The 18,188-nt window shown below is 40.2% G+C and overlaps 1 protein-coding gene and 1 long non-coding RNA gene across 2 annotated transcripts; both read left to right on the forward strand.

The window, feature by feature from the left end:
- Positions 1 to 4,985, forward strand: LOC121818950 (uncharacterized). The gene is made up of 3 exons (XR_006059018.2): positions 1 to 965; positions 4,145 to 4,254; positions 4,852 to 4,985. It is a non-coding gene; the product is annotated as an uncharacterized LOC121818950 (long non-coding RNA).
- A 4,504-nt stretch (positions 4,986 to 9,489) lies between these two features.
- Positions 9,490 to 17,331, forward strand: GKN2 (gastrokine 2). Its single transcript, XM_004005817.4, has 6 exons — positions 9,490 to 9,531; positions 12,165 to 12,218; positions 12,657 to 12,794; positions 14,559 to 14,669; positions 15,395 to 15,551; positions 17,115 to 17,331. Exons 1-6 carry the CDS (start codon positions 9,520 to 9,522, stop codon positions 17,195 to 17,197), a joined length of 555 nt encoding a protein of 184 aa, XP_004005866.1. The 5' UTR covers positions 9,490 to 9,519; the 3' UTR covers positions 17,198 to 17,331.
- The last annotated feature ends 857 nt before the right edge of the window (positions 17,332 to 18,188 follow it).

An 18,188-nucleotide genomic window follows, 5' to 3' on the forward strand; every position in this document is an offset into this window, starting at 1 on the left:
TTTTGTATTTGTTGCATTTTTTATCCTTTCCTTTTTTTTACCTTCTTCATGTTTTTAAAAGTTTTTTTAAAAGATAAGTTTTAAGTTGGCATTAAAATTGAGTGGAATTCCTGTATCCTCCTTGCCCTCACACATGCATAGCCTCCCTCAGCAACACTGAAACGAAGGGTACATTACAATTGATGAACCTATACTGACACATCATTACCACCCCAAATCGATAGTTTGCATTATATTTGAACATCTATCTATCTGATCAATTAAGAATAAGGAAAAAGATTTACTTTTACCTTCTTTATTCCTTCTCTGATTGTCTTAGGCATTCAGACTCGGTGGTTTGTAAACAATACGTATTTATTTCTCATAGTTCTAGAGGCTCATAAGTCCAACAGATTCATAATCTGTGAGAGCTCACTTCTTCTAGGAGGGCCATCTTCTTACTGAGAGGCTCTGTAACTTATCAAAGGTCACATGGCAGCTAAAAAATGGAAAGATGTTTTCATGAAATCCAGGAGCTTGTACTTTTCTTTTGTGCCTTGTAGCCTCTTCAAATGAGCGATGTAGACAAAACATTCAGAGGAGCGTGAGCTCTTTAAGCTGGAGTAGTTACAGAGGCTTCACCCAGAAAATGGACCATTTTTTTTACCGTATACTCACTAAAAGAAGTAAATGGTTTCTTATTAAATTATTGATTTGCAATTTCTTCATAACTAACAAGACTGAATGTGCACTATGAATAATAAATAGTGACCACAATATTAGCTAACTTCTTAAGAACCTACTGTGTCTGCTACTCTTCTCTGGGCTTATATGTGTGCCCTCGCTTAATCTTCATGGTACCCTTGTGAGGAGATGTTTTCATTACCCTTTCTTTACAGATGAAGATATCGAGGCACAGAGAGATTAAATAACTTGGCAAAGAACACTCAGTGAGTAGCTGGAACACCTAGACAATTCAGATTCAGGTAGGATGTATCAGAAGCTGTAACTCAAAGCACCTCCTATTGTTTTTTCCCGCTAATCATGTCTTTGGCCATTAAAGAGATGTTCCATGTGATCATTTTATAACCTGTGGATTTGTAAAATGTTTCATAAGTTGAGACTAAATCTACATCTGGGACTCAATTTCTGTTTTGTAAATAGGTCTATTTTACTCTTTTTTAAGATTCCCTATTTAAGCAATACCATATGATCCTTGCCTTTCTCTGTTTGACTTACATCACTCAATACGGCAATCTCTAGGTCCGTACATGTTGCTGCAAATTACTTGTGTTTCTTTTCTGATACATCAGTTCAGTCGCTCAGTCGTGTCCGACTCTTTGCGACCCCATGAATCGCAGCACGCCTGGCCTCCCTGTCCATCACCATCTCCCGGAGTTCACTCAGACTCACTTCCATCGAGTCGGTGATGCCATCCAGCCATCTCATCCTCTGTCGTCCCCTTCTCCTCCTGCCCCCAATCCCTCCCAGCATCAGAGTCTCTTCCAATGAGTCAGCTCTTTGCATGAGGTGGCCAAAGTACTGGAGCTTCAGCTTTAGCATCATGCTTTCCAAAGAAATCCCAGGGCTGATCTCCTTCAGAATGGACTGGTTGGATCTCCTTGCAGTCCAAGGGACTCTCAAGAGTCTTCTCCAACATCACGGTTCAAAAGCATCAATTCTACGGCGCTCAGTCTTCTTCACAGTCCAACTCTCACATCCATATATGACCACAGGAAAAACCATAGCCTTGACAAGACGGACCTTAGTCAGCAAAGTAATGTCTCTGCTTTTGAATATACTATCTAGGTTGGGCATAACTTTTCTTCCAAGCAGTAAGCATCTTTTAATTTCATGGCTGCAGTCACCATCTGCAGTGATTCTGGAGCCCCAAAAAATTAAGTCTGACACTGTTTCTACTGTTTCCCATCTATTTCCCATGAAGTGATGGGACCGGATGCCATGATCTTTGTTTTCTGAATGATGAGTTTTAAGCCAACTTTTTCACTCTCCTCTTTCACTTTGATCAAGAGGCTTTTTAGTTCCTCTTCACTTTCTGCCATAAGGGTGGTGTCATCTGCATATCTGAGGTTACTGGTATTTCTCCTGGCAATCTTGATTCCAGCTTGTGTTTCTTCCAGCCCAGCATTTCTCATGATGTACTCTGCATAGAAGTTAAATAAGCAGGGTGACAATACACAGCCTTGATATACTCCTTTTCCTATTTGGAACTAGTCTGTTGTTCCATGTCCAGTTCTAACTGTTGCTTCTTGACCTGCATACAGATTTCTCAAGAGGCTGGTCAGGTGGTCTGGTATTCCCATCTCTTTCAGAATTTTCCATAGTTTATTGTGATCCACACAGTCAAAGGCTTTGGCATAGTCAATAAGGCAGAAATAGATGTTTTTCTGGAACTCTCTTGCTTTCTGCATGATCCAGTGGATGTTGGCAATTTGATTTCTGGTTCCTCTACCTTTTCTAAAACCAGCTTGCATCAGGAAGTTCATGGTTCATGTATTGCTGAAGCCTGGCTTGGAGAATTTTGAGCATTACTTTACTAGCATGTGAGATGAGTGCAATTGTGCGGTAGTTTGAACATTCTTTGGCATTGCCTTTCTTTGGGATTGGAATGAAAACTGACCTTTTTCAGTCCCGTGGCCCAGTGCTGAGTTTTCCAAATTTGCTGGCATATTGAGTGCAGCACTTTCACAGCATCATCTTTCAGGATTTGAAGTAAGTCAACTGGAATTCCATCACCTCCACTAGCTTTGTTCGTAGTGATGCTTTCTAAGGCCCACTTGACTTCACATTCCAAGATGTCTGGCTCTAGATTAAGTAGGAAGTCAAGAAACACCTGAAGTAACAGGCAAATTTGGCCTTGGAATGTGGAATGAAACAGGGCAAAGACTAATAGAGTTTTGCCAAGAAAATGCACTGGTCAGAGCAAACACCCTCTTCCAACAACACAGGAGAAGACTCTACACATGGACATCACCAGATGGTCAACACCAAAATCAGATTGATTATATTCTTTGCAACCAAAGATGGAGAAGCTCTATACAGTCAACAAAAACAAGACCAGGAGCTGACTGTGGCTCAGATCATGAACTCCTTATTACCGAATTCAGACTCAAATTGAAGAAAGTAGGGAAAACCGCTAGACCATTCAGGTATGACCTAAATCAAATCCTTTATGATTATACAGTGGGAGTGAGAAATAGATTTAAGGGCCTAGATCTGATAGATAGAGTACCTGATGAACTATGCAATGAGGTTCGTGACATTGTACAGGAGACAGGGATCAAGACCATCCCCATGGAAAAGAAATGCAAAAAAGCAAAATGGCTGTCTGGGGAGGCCTTAGAAATAGCTGTGAAAAGAAGAGAGGCAAAAAGCAAAGGAGAAAAGGAAAGATATAAGCATCTGAATGCAGAGTTCCAAACAATAGCAAGAAGAGATAATAAGCCTTCTTCAGCAATCAATGCAAAGAAATAGAGGAAAAGAACAGATTGGGAAAGACTAGAGAGATCTCCAAGAAAATTAGAGATACCAAAGGAACATTTCAGGCAAAGATGGGCTTGATAAAGGACAGAAATGGTCTGGACCTAACAGAAGCAGAAGATATTAAGAAGAGGTGGCAAGAATACACGGAAGAACTGTACAAAAGAGGTCTTCACAACCCAGCTAATCATGATGATGTGATCATCATGTGGAATGTGAAGTCAAGTGGGCTTTAGAAAGCATCACTACAAACAAAGCTAGTGGAGGTGATGGAATTCCAGTGGAGCTGTTTCAAATCCTAAAGATGACGCTGTGAAAGTGCTCCACTCAATTCTGATACTTAACATCTATTATATATTTCTTGATTATTATTTGTTAGTTGAAGTATAGTTGACTTACAATATTGCATTAGTTTCAAATGTACAACAAAGTGTTTCATATATATATACATATATATATATTCTTTTTCAGAGTCTTTTGCATGTAGGTTACTACAAAATACTGAGTGTAGTTCCCTGTGCTATATAGTAGGTCATTGTTGGTTATCTATTTTATGTGTAACAGTGTGCATAACATCTACTATATTTAAAGTTATTTATGTTTTTGATAGCAAGCTATGAGAACAGATACTGATTGGATCTGATTTATTTTCTATCCATTTCAGGATATTTATCTGGTGACTTTCATAAGTGAGACTGTCATCAAGAACAGAAGGAAGATGAAAAATAAAAGAAGGAAGGAAAGAATGAAGAAAGAGAGACAAAATAGATAAAGGTAATATGAAAAGAAAATAGCATGGTGAAATGTGGGGAGTCTAAGATATGGAGGGAAAGGACAGGAAAGTAAAGTTGAGTGTCTTTTGTGGCAATTGACTACATGAACATCTCTCTATCTCTATAACCACATCTTCTCTCCTTCATTTCAAATATCACTTCATTTCAAATACCACTCACTCATACCACTTAAGAAATTTAGTTTGCAATGAGACTATAATAGTGAGTTAAATGCCAAGCTAACAGTCTTCAATTTTAGCCTACAGTTGCTGGAGGATTTTAGAAAGTCTTTGAACACAAGAGCGACTTAAGCAATATGGTGCCTTTAAGTCTTGAATTAATTGGTTTTGAGGATGGAACAATGGAAAGTCTGGAAACAAGAAGACAATTTTGGCCTTTTTGCTTATGCCCAAAGGCTGGCTTCCTCTTTTTGGCACAGAGCTAAGGTTCATTTCCCTCACGTCTAGATATGAACTGTGGCTGGTCCTTACTAATGGATAATGAATGGATGTGGTCATTTTCATTCTGAAGTAGCTAAAAGATGTGTTTTCATCATGCTGTTGATCTAAACTCTCAACTGCTGGTTTGTTGATGCCAGGATAACCATCAAACTACATTTCAAGATGGGGAAGCTATATAAGAAAGAAGCTGGAAGCCATAAGTCATCCATTGGAGGAGAGCCGTTGTCCATGAAATCATCTGTATTGAACTTTATGTGAATGAGAAATAAAAGTTTATGTTGTCAAATCACTGAGATTTAGGTGTTTCTTGTTACAGCAGCTAGTGTAGCAATTCTGGTTACTTAAAGTCATTGTGCCAGGGACAGTGTGCGGTGATGAGAATGAGAAAATGGAGTCTGAGCTCACAGATTAAAAAGAAAGACACAAATGGGCGAGGCAATACAAAGGAAAAATGGCAGAAAAAGCAAGGATAACCTCAAGGTGAGCCTGAACACCTGGGGGAAATTGTCAGCAGATATAACAATGTCCAGAAAAAAAGCTGCTTTGAGGGAAAGAATGTAGCAACTTTTGTTTTAGAGGTATTGAGTCTCATATATTATAGTATATCCAAAGGTAAATGCCTGGCAACTTAAAAAAACAAGAGTTACAGAATTATGTTCGTGTGTGTGTGAGAGAGTGAAAGAAAAATTGCAAAAATAGGAGATGTAGGTGTCATAAAAAAGGTAATAGTTAAAATAAGCTCAAACTTATGTAAGGAAAACTAACAAAATCCGTAAGAGAGTGGATTTACTACTTAGTTTGAACAATAAAATAGCAAGAAAAAATCTTATCTTTGCCACTAACTGTGTCTATATATGACCTTGGCCAAGTTTCTTAACCTATTTGAATCCTATTTTCCTCAGGAGGGGTTTGGACAGGATTGAAACAGCTCTTTCAATTAGAATCACCCAGGGAAGTTTAAGAGTCCACGTGGCTGTGCCCCTTTTCGGACCCACTGAAGATGTGTCCAAGGTGTGGGTAAGGCCAGCAGGAGACCCTTCCATGTCGGCAACTTCACGCTCTCACTGGGGAGCTAGGCAGTTGAGTCTTGGATTTTATTTATAATAGCTTTTATAAGTACAGTGTCTCATTTACCCGATTTAAAAGCTTTACCCTTGAGTTGTGGATTAGGCCTATTTCCAAGTCTATCTTTTGTCAAGAAACTTTATGGAATCAGAAGACTCTTTGGTAATGCCTCCATCTCAGAAAGGCAAGAAGTTACACTTAGCACCCAATCAGAGAGGACAGACAGCGCCTGTTACTAGTGTGGACTCTGGTGATACAATGTGATGTCAGATTGTGCTCTGACCCCCACTTGCGTCCTTAAAAGTTGAGTTCTCTACAGTGTGGAGATTCCTTAAAACACTGGAAATAGAACTGCCTTATGACCCAGCAATCCCACTGCTGGACATACACACCGAGGAAACCAGAATTGAAAGAGACACGTGTACCCCAGTGTTCATCGCAGCACTGTTTATAACAGCCAGGACATGGAAGCAACCTAGATGTCCATCAGCAGATGAATGGATAAGAAAGCTGTGGTACATATACACAATGGAGTATTACTCAGCCATTAAAAAGAATACATTTGAATCAGTTCTAATGAGGAGGATGAAACTGGAGCCAATTATACAGAGTGAAGTAAGCCAGAAAGAAAACCACCAATACAGTATACTAACACATATATATGGAATTTAGAAAGATGGTAATGATAATCCTGTATGAGAGACAGCAAAAGAGACACAGATGTATAGAGCAGACTTTTGGACTCTGTGGGAGAGGGAGAGGGTGGGATGATTTGGGAGAATGGCATTGAAACATGTATAACATCATGTAAGTAATGAATTGCCAGTCTAGGTTCGATGCAGGATACAGGATGCTTGAGGCTGGTGCACTGGGATGACCCAGAGAGATGGTATGGGGAGGGGGGTTCAGGATTGGGAACTCATGTACACCCATGGTGGATTCATGTTGATGCATGGCAAAACCAATACAGTATTGTAAAGTAAAAGAAAGTAAAATTTTTTTAAAAAAATTGAATTCTCTGCACCTTAGTTTTCTTATTTGTAAAATGAAACATAATTAGAAAGTAACCCGTAGGATTGTTGTGAGGACCAAATGAATTAATATATGCAAAGTTCTTAGGAAGTGATAGAACATATTAGGTGCTCTATTAATACTAAAGTGAGTGTTAGTCATGTCTGACTCTTTGTGACCCCATGGACTGTAGCCTGTCAGGCACCTCTGTCCATATGATTTCCCAGGCAAGAATACGGGAATGGGTTGCCATTTCCTACTCCAAAGGATCTTCCCAACCCAGGGATTGAATAGGTGTCTCCTGCATTGCAGACAGATTCTTAACCATCCTGAGCCACCAGGGAAGCCCCTATTAATGCTAACTATGACACCACCCTTATGGCAGAAAGTGAAGAGGAACTAAAAGCCTCTTGATCAAAGTGAAAGAGGAGAGTGAAAAAGTTGGCTTAAAGCTCAACATTCAGAAAACTAAGATCATGGCATCTGGTCCCATCACTTCATGGGAAATAGATGGGGAAACGGTGGAAACAGTGTCAGACTTCATTTTGGGGGGCTCCAAAATCACTGCAGATGGTGACTGCAGCCATGAAATTAAAAGACGCTTACTCCTTGGAAGAAAATTTATGACCAACCTAGATAGCATATTCAAAAGCAGAGACATTACTTTGCCAACAAAAGTCTGTCTAGTCAAGGCTATGGTTTTTCCAGTAGTCATATATGGATGTGAGGGTTGGACTGTGAAGAAAGCTGAGTGTCAAAGAATTGTGGTGTTGGACTGTGATGTTGGAGAAGACTCTTGAGAGTCCCTTGGACTGCAAGGAGATCCAACCAGTCCATTCTAAAGGAGATCAGTCCTGGGTGTTCTTTGGAAGGAATGATGCTGAAGCTGAAACTCCAGTACTTTGGCCACCTCATGCAAAGAGTTGACTCATTGGAAAAGACTCTGACGCTGGGAGGGACTGCGCAGGAGGAGAAGGGGACGACAGAGGATGAGATGGCTGGATGGCATCACTGACTTGATGGACATGAGTTTGAGTGAACTCCGGGAGACGGTGATGGACAGGGAGGCCTGGCGAGCTGCAATTCATGGGGTCACAAAGAGTCAGACACGACTGAGTGACTGAACTGAACTGATGTGAACTGATTGTCATTATTAGACATACAGACTCAGAACTCTTGAGGGGACAGGGGACACATAAAAGGGTAGAGTGTAATACCTCTAATTCTAATATCTATTGTTTGATTTTAGGGGGGATTTTGGAGACAGATATGGGAGAAAACTGAAGATGTACTGTAACCCTTCTTGCTGTTGCTATCTTAGAAAGATTAAATGAAAAGCCCATTTTACATCCAATGCAGTTGAACAGCCAAGGCAGGGGAATTCCAAAGAGCTAGGTAACTCCCAAATTGCCCAAATGTCTCCTTTTTAAAAGCTCAAGTTTTAAATAGTTACTGGGTAAGAAGTCATTCCAGCTCTAGAACAAGAACATCATTTACGTTTTTTCTTTGCTTACTGTAGTAATTTCCCATATTGAACAATTCTGCCATTTACAGGTGCTATTTGCTTTTGTATTTTCCCACATTTGAGTTCAAGATCCCATCCTAATACTAGCTAGCCATTTCTAATGGTAGAATTATAAAAATCACTTGCATTAGTCTTTATTCTCTCTAATTTTTTAGTCTGAGAATTTCTCAGTGTATATCAAGATAGCAAGAACTATATGTCATCGTTGCGATGGAGTTTTCAGTTCAGTTCAGTTCAGTCGCTCAGTCGTGTCCGACTCTTTGCAACCCCATGAATCGCAGCACACCAGGCCTCCCTGTCCATCACCAACTCCCGGAGTTCACTCAGACTCACGTCCATCGAGTCAGTGATGCCATCCAACCATCTCATCCTCAGTCGTCCCCTTCTCCTCCTGCTCCCAATCCCTCCCAGCATCAGAGTCTTTTCCAATGAGTCAATTCTTCGCATGAGGAGGCCAAAGTACTGGAGTTTCAGCTTTAGCATCATTCCTTCCAAAGAAATCCCAGGGCTGATCGCCTTCAGAATGGATTGGTTGGATCGCCTTGCAGTCCAAGGGACTCTCAATGTTTAAACATAAAAAATTGGTTAATGCTGGTAATTGGGCAGAAAGATCTCTGAGACTTGTTCTTCATGGATTTCTGGAAATTGGCACCAACTCTGAAGGAGAGGAGAAAAAAGTCATAAGATGGCTTTTTCTTACAACATGTCCCCAGACAATACCCTCAGCTCTAGTCTCATATCCAACTCTTGGATGGAAAAATTCAACAAGCAGGGCAGGGGTGAAACGACACTGAGTGGGGCCAAACTAATATCTTAAGGGTGGACTTTACCATCAGGTGAGATTTAGGAATATAGTATTAGATATAGATGACCATGAGATGTTTGTGTAGAACAAGAATCTTGCAATGTTTTTAAAGGGTGGACATTGAAATCACAAATGCAACAGAGAGTAGATAAGTGGCGATATTTACAGAGTGACCAAGTCGTGAATTTTCACTATTGAGTAATGAGCTTCTCTGATATTATGTTATGTAGTTGGGTCTTAATCCTGATAAAGGAGTTTGTTGGGGTGTGGCATTGATAGGAACATGGCCTTTTTCAAAGTGATCCTTCTGGACAGAGATTTCCGCACCTGAAATCCAATATAAAGATAGAAGTTGCACTGGGCAGCCTCACTTGCTCCAGCAGATTCTTTTCAGGCAAAATGAAAATCCTTGTGAGTATTGGTGCTTCTTTATACTCTTATGGTAACTGCTTGCAGAGAATGTTCACATCCAATATGTGTTGGTTTTCAGGGGTCTTAGACAAATACTGCATGCTTCTAAGTTTCTTTGATTGAATTAATGCTGTCTTTGGCAGGAATAATGTCAAATATTAATTAGCCCATATTTATTTGTCCTTCGTCTGTTTCTTGAGATGTTTACTAAGAAAATACAAAGAAAAAATGGGAAATATCTAGGGAATTTTAATTTGTAATATTTTAATAATAATTCCTTATTGTGAAATTTGGAGGGAATATAGGCATTTTAGGATAACTATATTTACCATCTAAAAGGGAAATAGTGATTTGAAAATAATAATATCAGGGACTTTCCTGGTGGTCAAGTAGTTAAGGCTCTGTGCTTCCGCTGCAAGGGGCACAAATTCAGTCCTTGGTTGGGGAACTAAGATCCTGCATGCCATGAGGTATGGTCAAAAGTAATAATAATAATATCGATAATAAAAAAAAGCTGCCGTTTCCCAAGTGCATTCTTATGCTGAACATTCACATGAATCACTTCATCTATCCACTGCAACAAGTGTATGTGTGCTATGCTCATTTGCTTCTGTTGTGTCTGAACCTTATGTGACCCTATGGACCACAGCCTGCCAGGCTCCTCTGTCCTTGAGATTCTCCCTGCAAGAATACTGGAGAGGGTTTCTTACTCTAGGGGGGTCTTCCCGATCCGGGTATTAAACCTGTGTCTCCTTCATTTCCTGCACTGCAGGCAGATTCTTTACTGCTGAGCCGCTGGGGAAGCCACTGAACTGAGTAGTATTGCCCCATTCTACAGGTGAGGAGATTGAGGCACAGAGGAGTATGACTTCCGCAGGCCAGGAAATGTAGGATCTAGTCCTGAAATCTATCCATCTTAGGCCCCACATACAGAAGCAATCATGGCAGAGCAACCCTGCTGTGACCACTCCAACTGATCCCAGCCCTGATCCCAGTCTCCCATAGCTTCACATGGTAGCGCTCCATAGACAGTGAACTATGCTCTATGGCAGCATGGAGCTCCTTCCCCTCAGCCTCTACCCCTTATTCTCACTGAGTTGTTGAAGGAGAGAGTAATGTAAGTACCTCCCCATAAGTTGTTAAACACTGTCAATTTAATGAGTTCCTTCTCCCAGGATCTCTTGATTTTCCAAGAGAGATCTAACCCCCGAATGTACACCTGGGACCATGATATATTAATCACATTGTTGGGTGGGTGGCTATTTGGGGCAGGGGACATTTCTTGACTCTTTAATCATTCCACTGAGGTGCTCAGCCCTCCACCCATCTAACTCAAGCTTCTGTATTTGACCCATTAAACAGAACACGTAGGAGTGTCAGAGCTGGCCTTGGAGCCCAGGTTTTCCGTATGCAAGTAGACAGGTTGGATATCTGCACTTAGGTCCATGTTAGACATTCTATCCACAGTCACCAGGGCAGAAATATTACTAATGAGATACAAAGGGAAGTAGGAAAACCTCACTGCTGCTGCTGCTGCTGCTAAGTTGCTTCAGTCATGTCCGACTCTGTACGACCCCATAGATGGCAGCCCACCAGGCTCCCCAGTCCCTGGGATTCTCCTGGCAAGAACACTGGAGTAGGTTGCCATTTCCTTCTCCAATGATTGAAAGTGAAAAGTGAAAGTGAAGTCGCTCAGTCATGTCTGACTCTTAGCGACCCCGTGGACTGCAGCCTACCAGGCTCCTCCGTCCATGGGATTTTCCAGGCAAGAGTACTGGAGTGGGTTGCCATTGCCTTCTCTGAAACCTCACTGACAGGTACTAAAAACATCTGCCTTCCTGAAGAGTCTCTCCATCAGCAGTCTCAATGACAGTGCAGTGCCCTGTGATGTTCAGAACAGGGAACACAAAACCAGGATCAGCATATTGAATGAGACCCTTGTACAACTGCACCAAGATGTCAGCAGTGCCTCTGGGTCAGTCTCGCATTCTGCTGGCCTAACAGTTGTCTGATGGCATCACTAATGGGAATGTGGACGTTTTCTTTGATGTAAGCCTCAGAAGTTATTTGTGCCTCCATGATCTGATTTTCATAGTTTCCCTTTAGGTACCCTTATCACCCATGAATCTATTTTAAATCTATCTTACTCTCTTTATCTCAAGGAATTAAATGCTTTCTTAAACCGAAAAATACAACTTGATGCCTGACTACTAAAGCCAGTGTGAATACCTTCAGGGTCTTCCTCTTAGTGAAATGAGCCCTTTCTTACTGCTCATCTCTCTCAAGTATTTTTTAAAAATTTATTACTATTGTTATTATTATTATTACTTTTAACACCAAAAAGCATCTTGTATTTCCCCGAAGTATTTTTCTGGCATATTCTTTCTAGAAGGTTGTGTTGTTGGGAAGGGTCAGGAATTTGGTAACAAAGGGAAAACGAATCTGAAAATTAGGAAAAACTCACCAAATGCCTGTCAAATGAATGAGTGTTGGCACATTTTGGAAATGGACTGTTGCCCCTCCAGGACCTCCCACCAGTGTCTTCAGTATATTTTCTGAGATATTTGTGCTTGTCGTGTCCTGTGTCACCCCACTCCAAATGACAGCCCTATTGTGACTGGTCTGTTTTCCAGGTGGTATTTCTGGTAGCACTGGCCATCTTTGGGACACGATCTTTGGGAAATGAGGTGAGTGAGTTCACTATAGATATTATATCCTAGAGATATTGGGAGAGGAAAAAGAAGATACAAGATAATCTGAAGGACAGTAGAGAGTCCACATGCCCCATGCGTGGGATGAAATCCCAGAAATAACCAATAACAGAAACAATGAGGCTGACTATTTCTTCCAATCACAATACCTTAAAAACATAACCCATTGCTTTAAAATGTGGTCAATTTCATTTCTCATGTGATGTCATTGCTTTGCCAGTATATAATACAATGAACTAAGAGGAAGACCTTTGCATTCTTATTTTAGCATGGGCTTTTGGTCTGGGATGCCAGTGGCAACATCTCAATGTTCAATCTCTTGTTCAAAGCAATAGAAGGCTTTACTTTGCTGGGAGGGTTGCCTTTCAAATGTACATGATTTGTAAAAACACCATTATGTCTTTGTCAATCTAGATTTATAACATCATCAGCCCAACTGACAAAGGTGGCCAAATTCAGGAGACGATGACAATTGACAATGAAAAAAATGCTGCCATCATTAACATCCATGCAGGATCATGCTCCTCTACCACGATTTTTGACTATAAACATGTAAGCAGCAATATTTTATATTCTTCAAGAATGGACTTCTACAGGGTGGAGGGACAACCATTTATCATGCATTTGAATTCCAGGATCTATCCTTGTAATTCTTTCAGAATTTCCTTACTTCTCCTTTTCCCATTTCTAATTTAAAAATTGATGAGACAGGAAATATACAAATTTGTTTGATTTTTTCCGGTAGGAAGTATGATGATGCTGGCTCATTACAGGCTCAGAAAGTACCTAGAAGAGTGACTAAAACCAGGGCAAGGCTTGGCACACAGGCTCTCAAAAATATTTGTCAAATGTGTGAGTGAAGTAGGGCTTCTTCTAATACAAAAAATTCTGCAGAAAGAGAGCAATCATGAAACAAGCAGTCACAAAATAGCAGAAATCCTGAACAACTACATATTTAACTACGTACATAGGATATGAAATAAATTATACTTTTGGAAGAATTAAAGCATGTTAACTTAAAAATATTATGCTATATCCAAGTTTCAATTGCTGGAATTAACAATAAATCTCAGAAACCTGCTCAAAAACCTTATTCCATCCTTGATTCATTCGTTCATGTTTTTGTTTTCCATTTGCTCCTCTGGGTGACAAACCTGCTTTTATCTATGGAGAGAGGTATGCACTGTGGATATAAGTAGTCCATAGTCTATGGCCCTGGGCATTTGAACTTGCTTTTCTTGTAGAAACCTCCTCCCTACCTCTGTCCCACTGTTATTGGGAGCTCCCTGACACATTTGAAAGCATCAAGTCTTAGTTTTCAAGGAGTTGTGCTGAAATTCTTTTTAAGCAGATGTCAGGGAAATCCCAAAAAGTATCTTTAAAAAGTAGCATGGTGAGAAGTTGGTATAAACCTCTCCACTATCATCAGGCTTGGCTTCAGTTGATTTTTGGATTTTAGGAACTGGAAATTAGTGAGAAATAAAAGTTAGGGACTAGAAAGATTTGCATTATATACAATCTTATATGCTGAATAATTATTTGGAAGTATGCAGAGAAAATTCCACTCCAGATGAATATTCCAGAAGGTTCCTTTTGGCTCCAAGTTCTTCACGTTCCATTGTTCTTCCAATCCCAACTTCCTCCATTCCATCCTTATGCAGCCAGCTTGGGTTTGAGGTGGAGAAAAGCTGAAGAGAAGGTGAAGAGGGGAGAAGAGAGTCAATGAAACATGTATGTGTGGAGCGTGAGGGTGGTGTGGATATGTTGAGGAGATCTTCTAAAGTAGTACTGTCCATTGGAAATTTCTGCAATGGTAGAAATGCTCTGTATCTGCATTTTCCCATAGGGAAGCTACTAATCACTTGTGGTTACAGAGTACTTGAAATATGTGATGGAGGAAGTACACTTTAAATTTTATTTAATTTGACTTTAAATGTAAATGGAAACTCATGGCTGGTAATTAACATATTTGAAAGCACAGGTCGAAAGAATACGGTATTTACTCCAAATTGAGGACACAGCAGAACAAAATCAATAGAGAAAGACAAATAACAATTTCTCCTTAATCCTTCAAACCGCAAACTGCAAAACCAAAACATGAAAAGTGAGAGACACATCAAGAGTTTACACAAATTTAGAGATAGAAAGGACAAGTGAAAAAGTGAAATGACGAGGTAAAAGAAGTCAAATGGATAGAATGGATTGCAGCTTGAAAATCTTACTGTGCATGTTTCAAGCTTTCCTGAAGGGCTATGCTCACTAGGTTCAGAACCCAGGGAACTGGGAGGGGCAGTAACGGTGCTCTTGCTGCTTCAGGGCTACATTGCGCTCAGGCTGCTCTCCAGAAGAGCCTGCTACATTCTGAAGATGGACCACAAAGCCATCCCCGCTCTGGACCAACTCAAACGGTACATCTTTGAGAGGAAGGTAATTCTGGGGTAGCCTTAAGTATTCCCTGTTCTTGAGCCAGAGAATATGGGGTCCATGGAGAAATGAAGAGAGTAAGGGATAAGGATATGGTACTCTCCACTTTAAAGCATTTTCATATTCACTGATTTTAGAGCAGGAATACATCTCTTAGCTTGAGTTCCACTATGCAGCCCCCAGTTATAAGAGCTTATAATACAAAGGCTGCCTCTGCTCAGCCCTAGATATGTGTCCTCAGGCAAACCACTTACTTCCTTAGAAAGTAAAAATAACAATTAAAATTTTAAAAACCTGTCATAAATGCCGGGATCTTTGTAGAAGGACTAACTGCTTTTTTCTTAAAACAATGCTTTAGGAAGTAATGATTGGGAGGAAAAATAAGTGAAGTTGTAATATCCAATAACACAATGGTGCCAGTAAATACAATATAGTGAGAATAAGCCAACGTTGTGTGAGGCTGGGAACCTGAAGTTTAATTCTCCTTTTGTGTCTTCTCATTGGGCACTGGGTTCACCCTCTCTAGGTTTCATTGTCGTTAGCTGCAAAATACCATTGATAATAATGAGGCTTCTCTACAGACCAAGCTGTCAGAAGCGATGATGTCTTAAGATCCCTGACCACCTTCTGTCCAATAATTTGAAAGAGAAAAAGTCACAATTTAGAATAAGGTACACCACATTATATCTATTTATTTCATCTTATTCTACTCTGTCGTACTGATCTAGGCTTTGAACAGCATGTTCTCTGACAAATACATCTGGGTCAAGTACAACCCACTGAAGTCTCTGATCACAAATGTGAGTTGGTTCCTGTTTGGATCACCCATCAGGCAGCTTTGCGAACACGTCCCCTTATATCAGGGGGAAGTGGCTGATAAGACACGTAAGTACCAATAAATCATTCCTTCACCAAATATTTTCTGACTGCTCCAATATGTCAGGCACTCTGTTAAGTGCTGTGTGAGATACAAATAAACATGAAACATGACTCAATTGGGTTTATTGGGGGAATTAAATATCTTTCTTATGTGGAAATGCTTCTAAATGTTGGGGGAGACACAGAAGTGATTAAAACTCTGCCCCCAAGGAACACATGATCTGGTGGAGAAGTTAATTCATTAAGGTAGAGGATGGAATAAAAAACGATTCCTTTGGGACCAAGTAAAACTATTGGATTCTCTAAAGTATAGTATAGGGCTTCCTTGGTGGCTCAGCGGTAAAGAATCCACCTGGAAGGCAGGAGACACAGGACATGTGTGTTCGATCCACTGGTTGGGAAGATTCCTTTGGAGTAGGAAACAGCAACCCACTCCAGTATTCTTGCCTGGGAAAATCCCATGGACAGAGGAACCTGAGGGGCTACAGCCCATAGGGTCGCCAGGGGTCAGACATGGCTGAGCAACTGAACACAAAAGTACAGCATGGTAACTCTGGTTAAATTATGATATTGTATACTTGAAAGTTGCTGACAGTAGAGATTAGGAATTTCTACCACACAAACACAAAAGGGTTAACTATGTGAAGTGATGGATGTGCTATTTTGACCTTCTATAATGTATCTGTGTATCAAATTATCATATTGTACACTTTGGTGGTGGTTTAGTCACTTAGTCATGTCTGACTCTTTGCAACCCAATATACCGTAGCCCGCCAGGCTCCTGAGTCCTTGGGATTTTCCAGGCAAGAATACTGGAGTGGGTAGCCATTTCCTTCTCAGGGGTATCTTCCTGACCCAGGGATCAAACTTGAGTTTCCTGCGTTGAAGGTGGTTTGTTTACCACTGGGCCACCAGGGGAGCCCCACTATATTGTACCTCTTAAATATATACAAATATATTTGTCAAGTGTTTCTCAAAAAAGTTAAAGAGCAATCAGAATTTAGGATAAGATTGGTCCAAAAAAAGAGCAGGTAAAGTGGACTAACAGACGGGGAATAAAAACTCTGATTTATCCAGTTAACATATGTCACTGCAGTCATTCCTGGTATTTTTACACAAAATTGCTAAATATGCCCAAGTATTAAGAATGGCCAGAGTGAAAGAGAGGCTGGATCACAGACAGTGAAGGCAGCAAGAAAAATTCCTCAGAGTAGTGGGAGGTAGATAGAGAAGGAAAGAATTGGCTTTTATTACCTTTTTATTGCCCAGGTATTAAGATATTTTTCTTTTAATAAGGTCATTAGTACTTACAAGTAAAGGCACACTGACATACCATCAATGCAGAATGTCATGGCATCAGCTGAGCCACAGAGTACTTCCAGGAATTGTTAGTCTTATTTAAACTAATATATGATTATTCTTCACAAATATAGCTGAAATCTTGGGCAATATGAAATTACATGAACAACCCCTCATTAAGACATTTACAAAAGGGCACTGGTTTGCTAAATTAAATCTAATTTGCTAACGTTTTCACTCTCTTTCTTTCTAAAATTTCCCCATTTTCAGATAATACTGGTGCTGGAGCCTGCGCAAAGGCTGGGCTCCTGGGCATCTTGGGAATTTCCATCTGTGCAGATGTTCACGTGTAAGGCATTCAGCTCACCGGTTTCATCTTTTTAAAGAAATACACCCTTGGTTTCCACTCAACAGCCAAATTAAAATCTTTCTCAATGCCCCAACTAATTTGGAGATTCACTAGTAAAACATGACTGGTATATTTATAGATATCTGCGTGTTTGTTTTTAGAAACCACAAAGGGAAGCCAAACAATGTTTACATCAATATATGGAAGAAATTGCCAGGATTTCAAACAGAGTACATAGTATGAAAATTCCCAGATAATATAGGCGAGTTACATACAGGCTGGTCAGTTATGTGCAAGTCTCCATTTCTGCATCTGTCGTTTAGACCAGCTGTCCATTTCTCCATCCAACACACTGAGGTAGCTTAGGTAGAGCAGGGGCTCAGGTGACAGTAACTTCCACCTACTGAGAGGGATAGTTTATTTATACCCTTTAAAGACAACTTGACTGATCAGATGATGCAAACTTTATATATAAAATTTATGTTATCAAGTATACCTTCTGACAAAGTCCCCAGCTTTGAGGGCCATGTATATAGCTTTTAGTTCATCAGATTAGTAGACTCAACCGTAATAAACAGTATCATGACATATTTCATCCCAGAGGGTGGAGAGAGAGAGGGAGAAACACCCATCACCTAGAGAGAGATGCATATTCCTGAAAAGTTTTACAAGAGTGAGGGCTTGACTGGGAATATCAAGTCAATGTAGGAGGAAAACAATTTCTAACATTTCAAATAAACTGCAAAAGGTGGGCAAATTTCCAGCTCATATAGTTAATTCTCATATGGACTGGTCAATGAATGCAAGTTCAGAACAAAGAGGAACTACTTTAGCAAGAATTTCTATTGTCAGTTGCTCCTATTTCTAACATCTACTCCTTAATAACCATTAGCACCAGTATAGATATGCTGGCAAAACTACCATAGTAAAGAAAAGTTATTTTTCTTGTTAGGCAATGAGTCATTTATATGAAACCATTTGATAACAGCAGTAAA

Source organism: Ovis aries, chromosome 3 (assembly GCF_016772045.2).
Source record: "Ovis aries strain OAR_USU_Benz2616 breed Rambouillet chromosome 3, ARS-UI_Ramb_v3.0, whole genome shotgun sequence".
NCBI classification, from domain to species: Eukaryota; Metazoa; Chordata; class Mammalia; order Artiodactyla; family Bovidae; genus Ovis; species Ovis aries.

Excerpts from the sequence above, each read along its gene's own strand:
- GKN2 (XM_004005817.4), top strand. Across the intron at positions 12,219-12,656 it reads CACGATCTTTGGGAAATGAG|ATTTATAACATCATCAGCCC; the intron begins GTGAGTGAGTTC and ends TTGTCAATCTAG. Across the intron at positions 14,670-15,394 it reads GGTACATCTTTGAGAGGAAG|GCTTTGAACAGCATGTTCTC; the intron begins GTAATTCTGGGG and ends GTACTGATCTAG.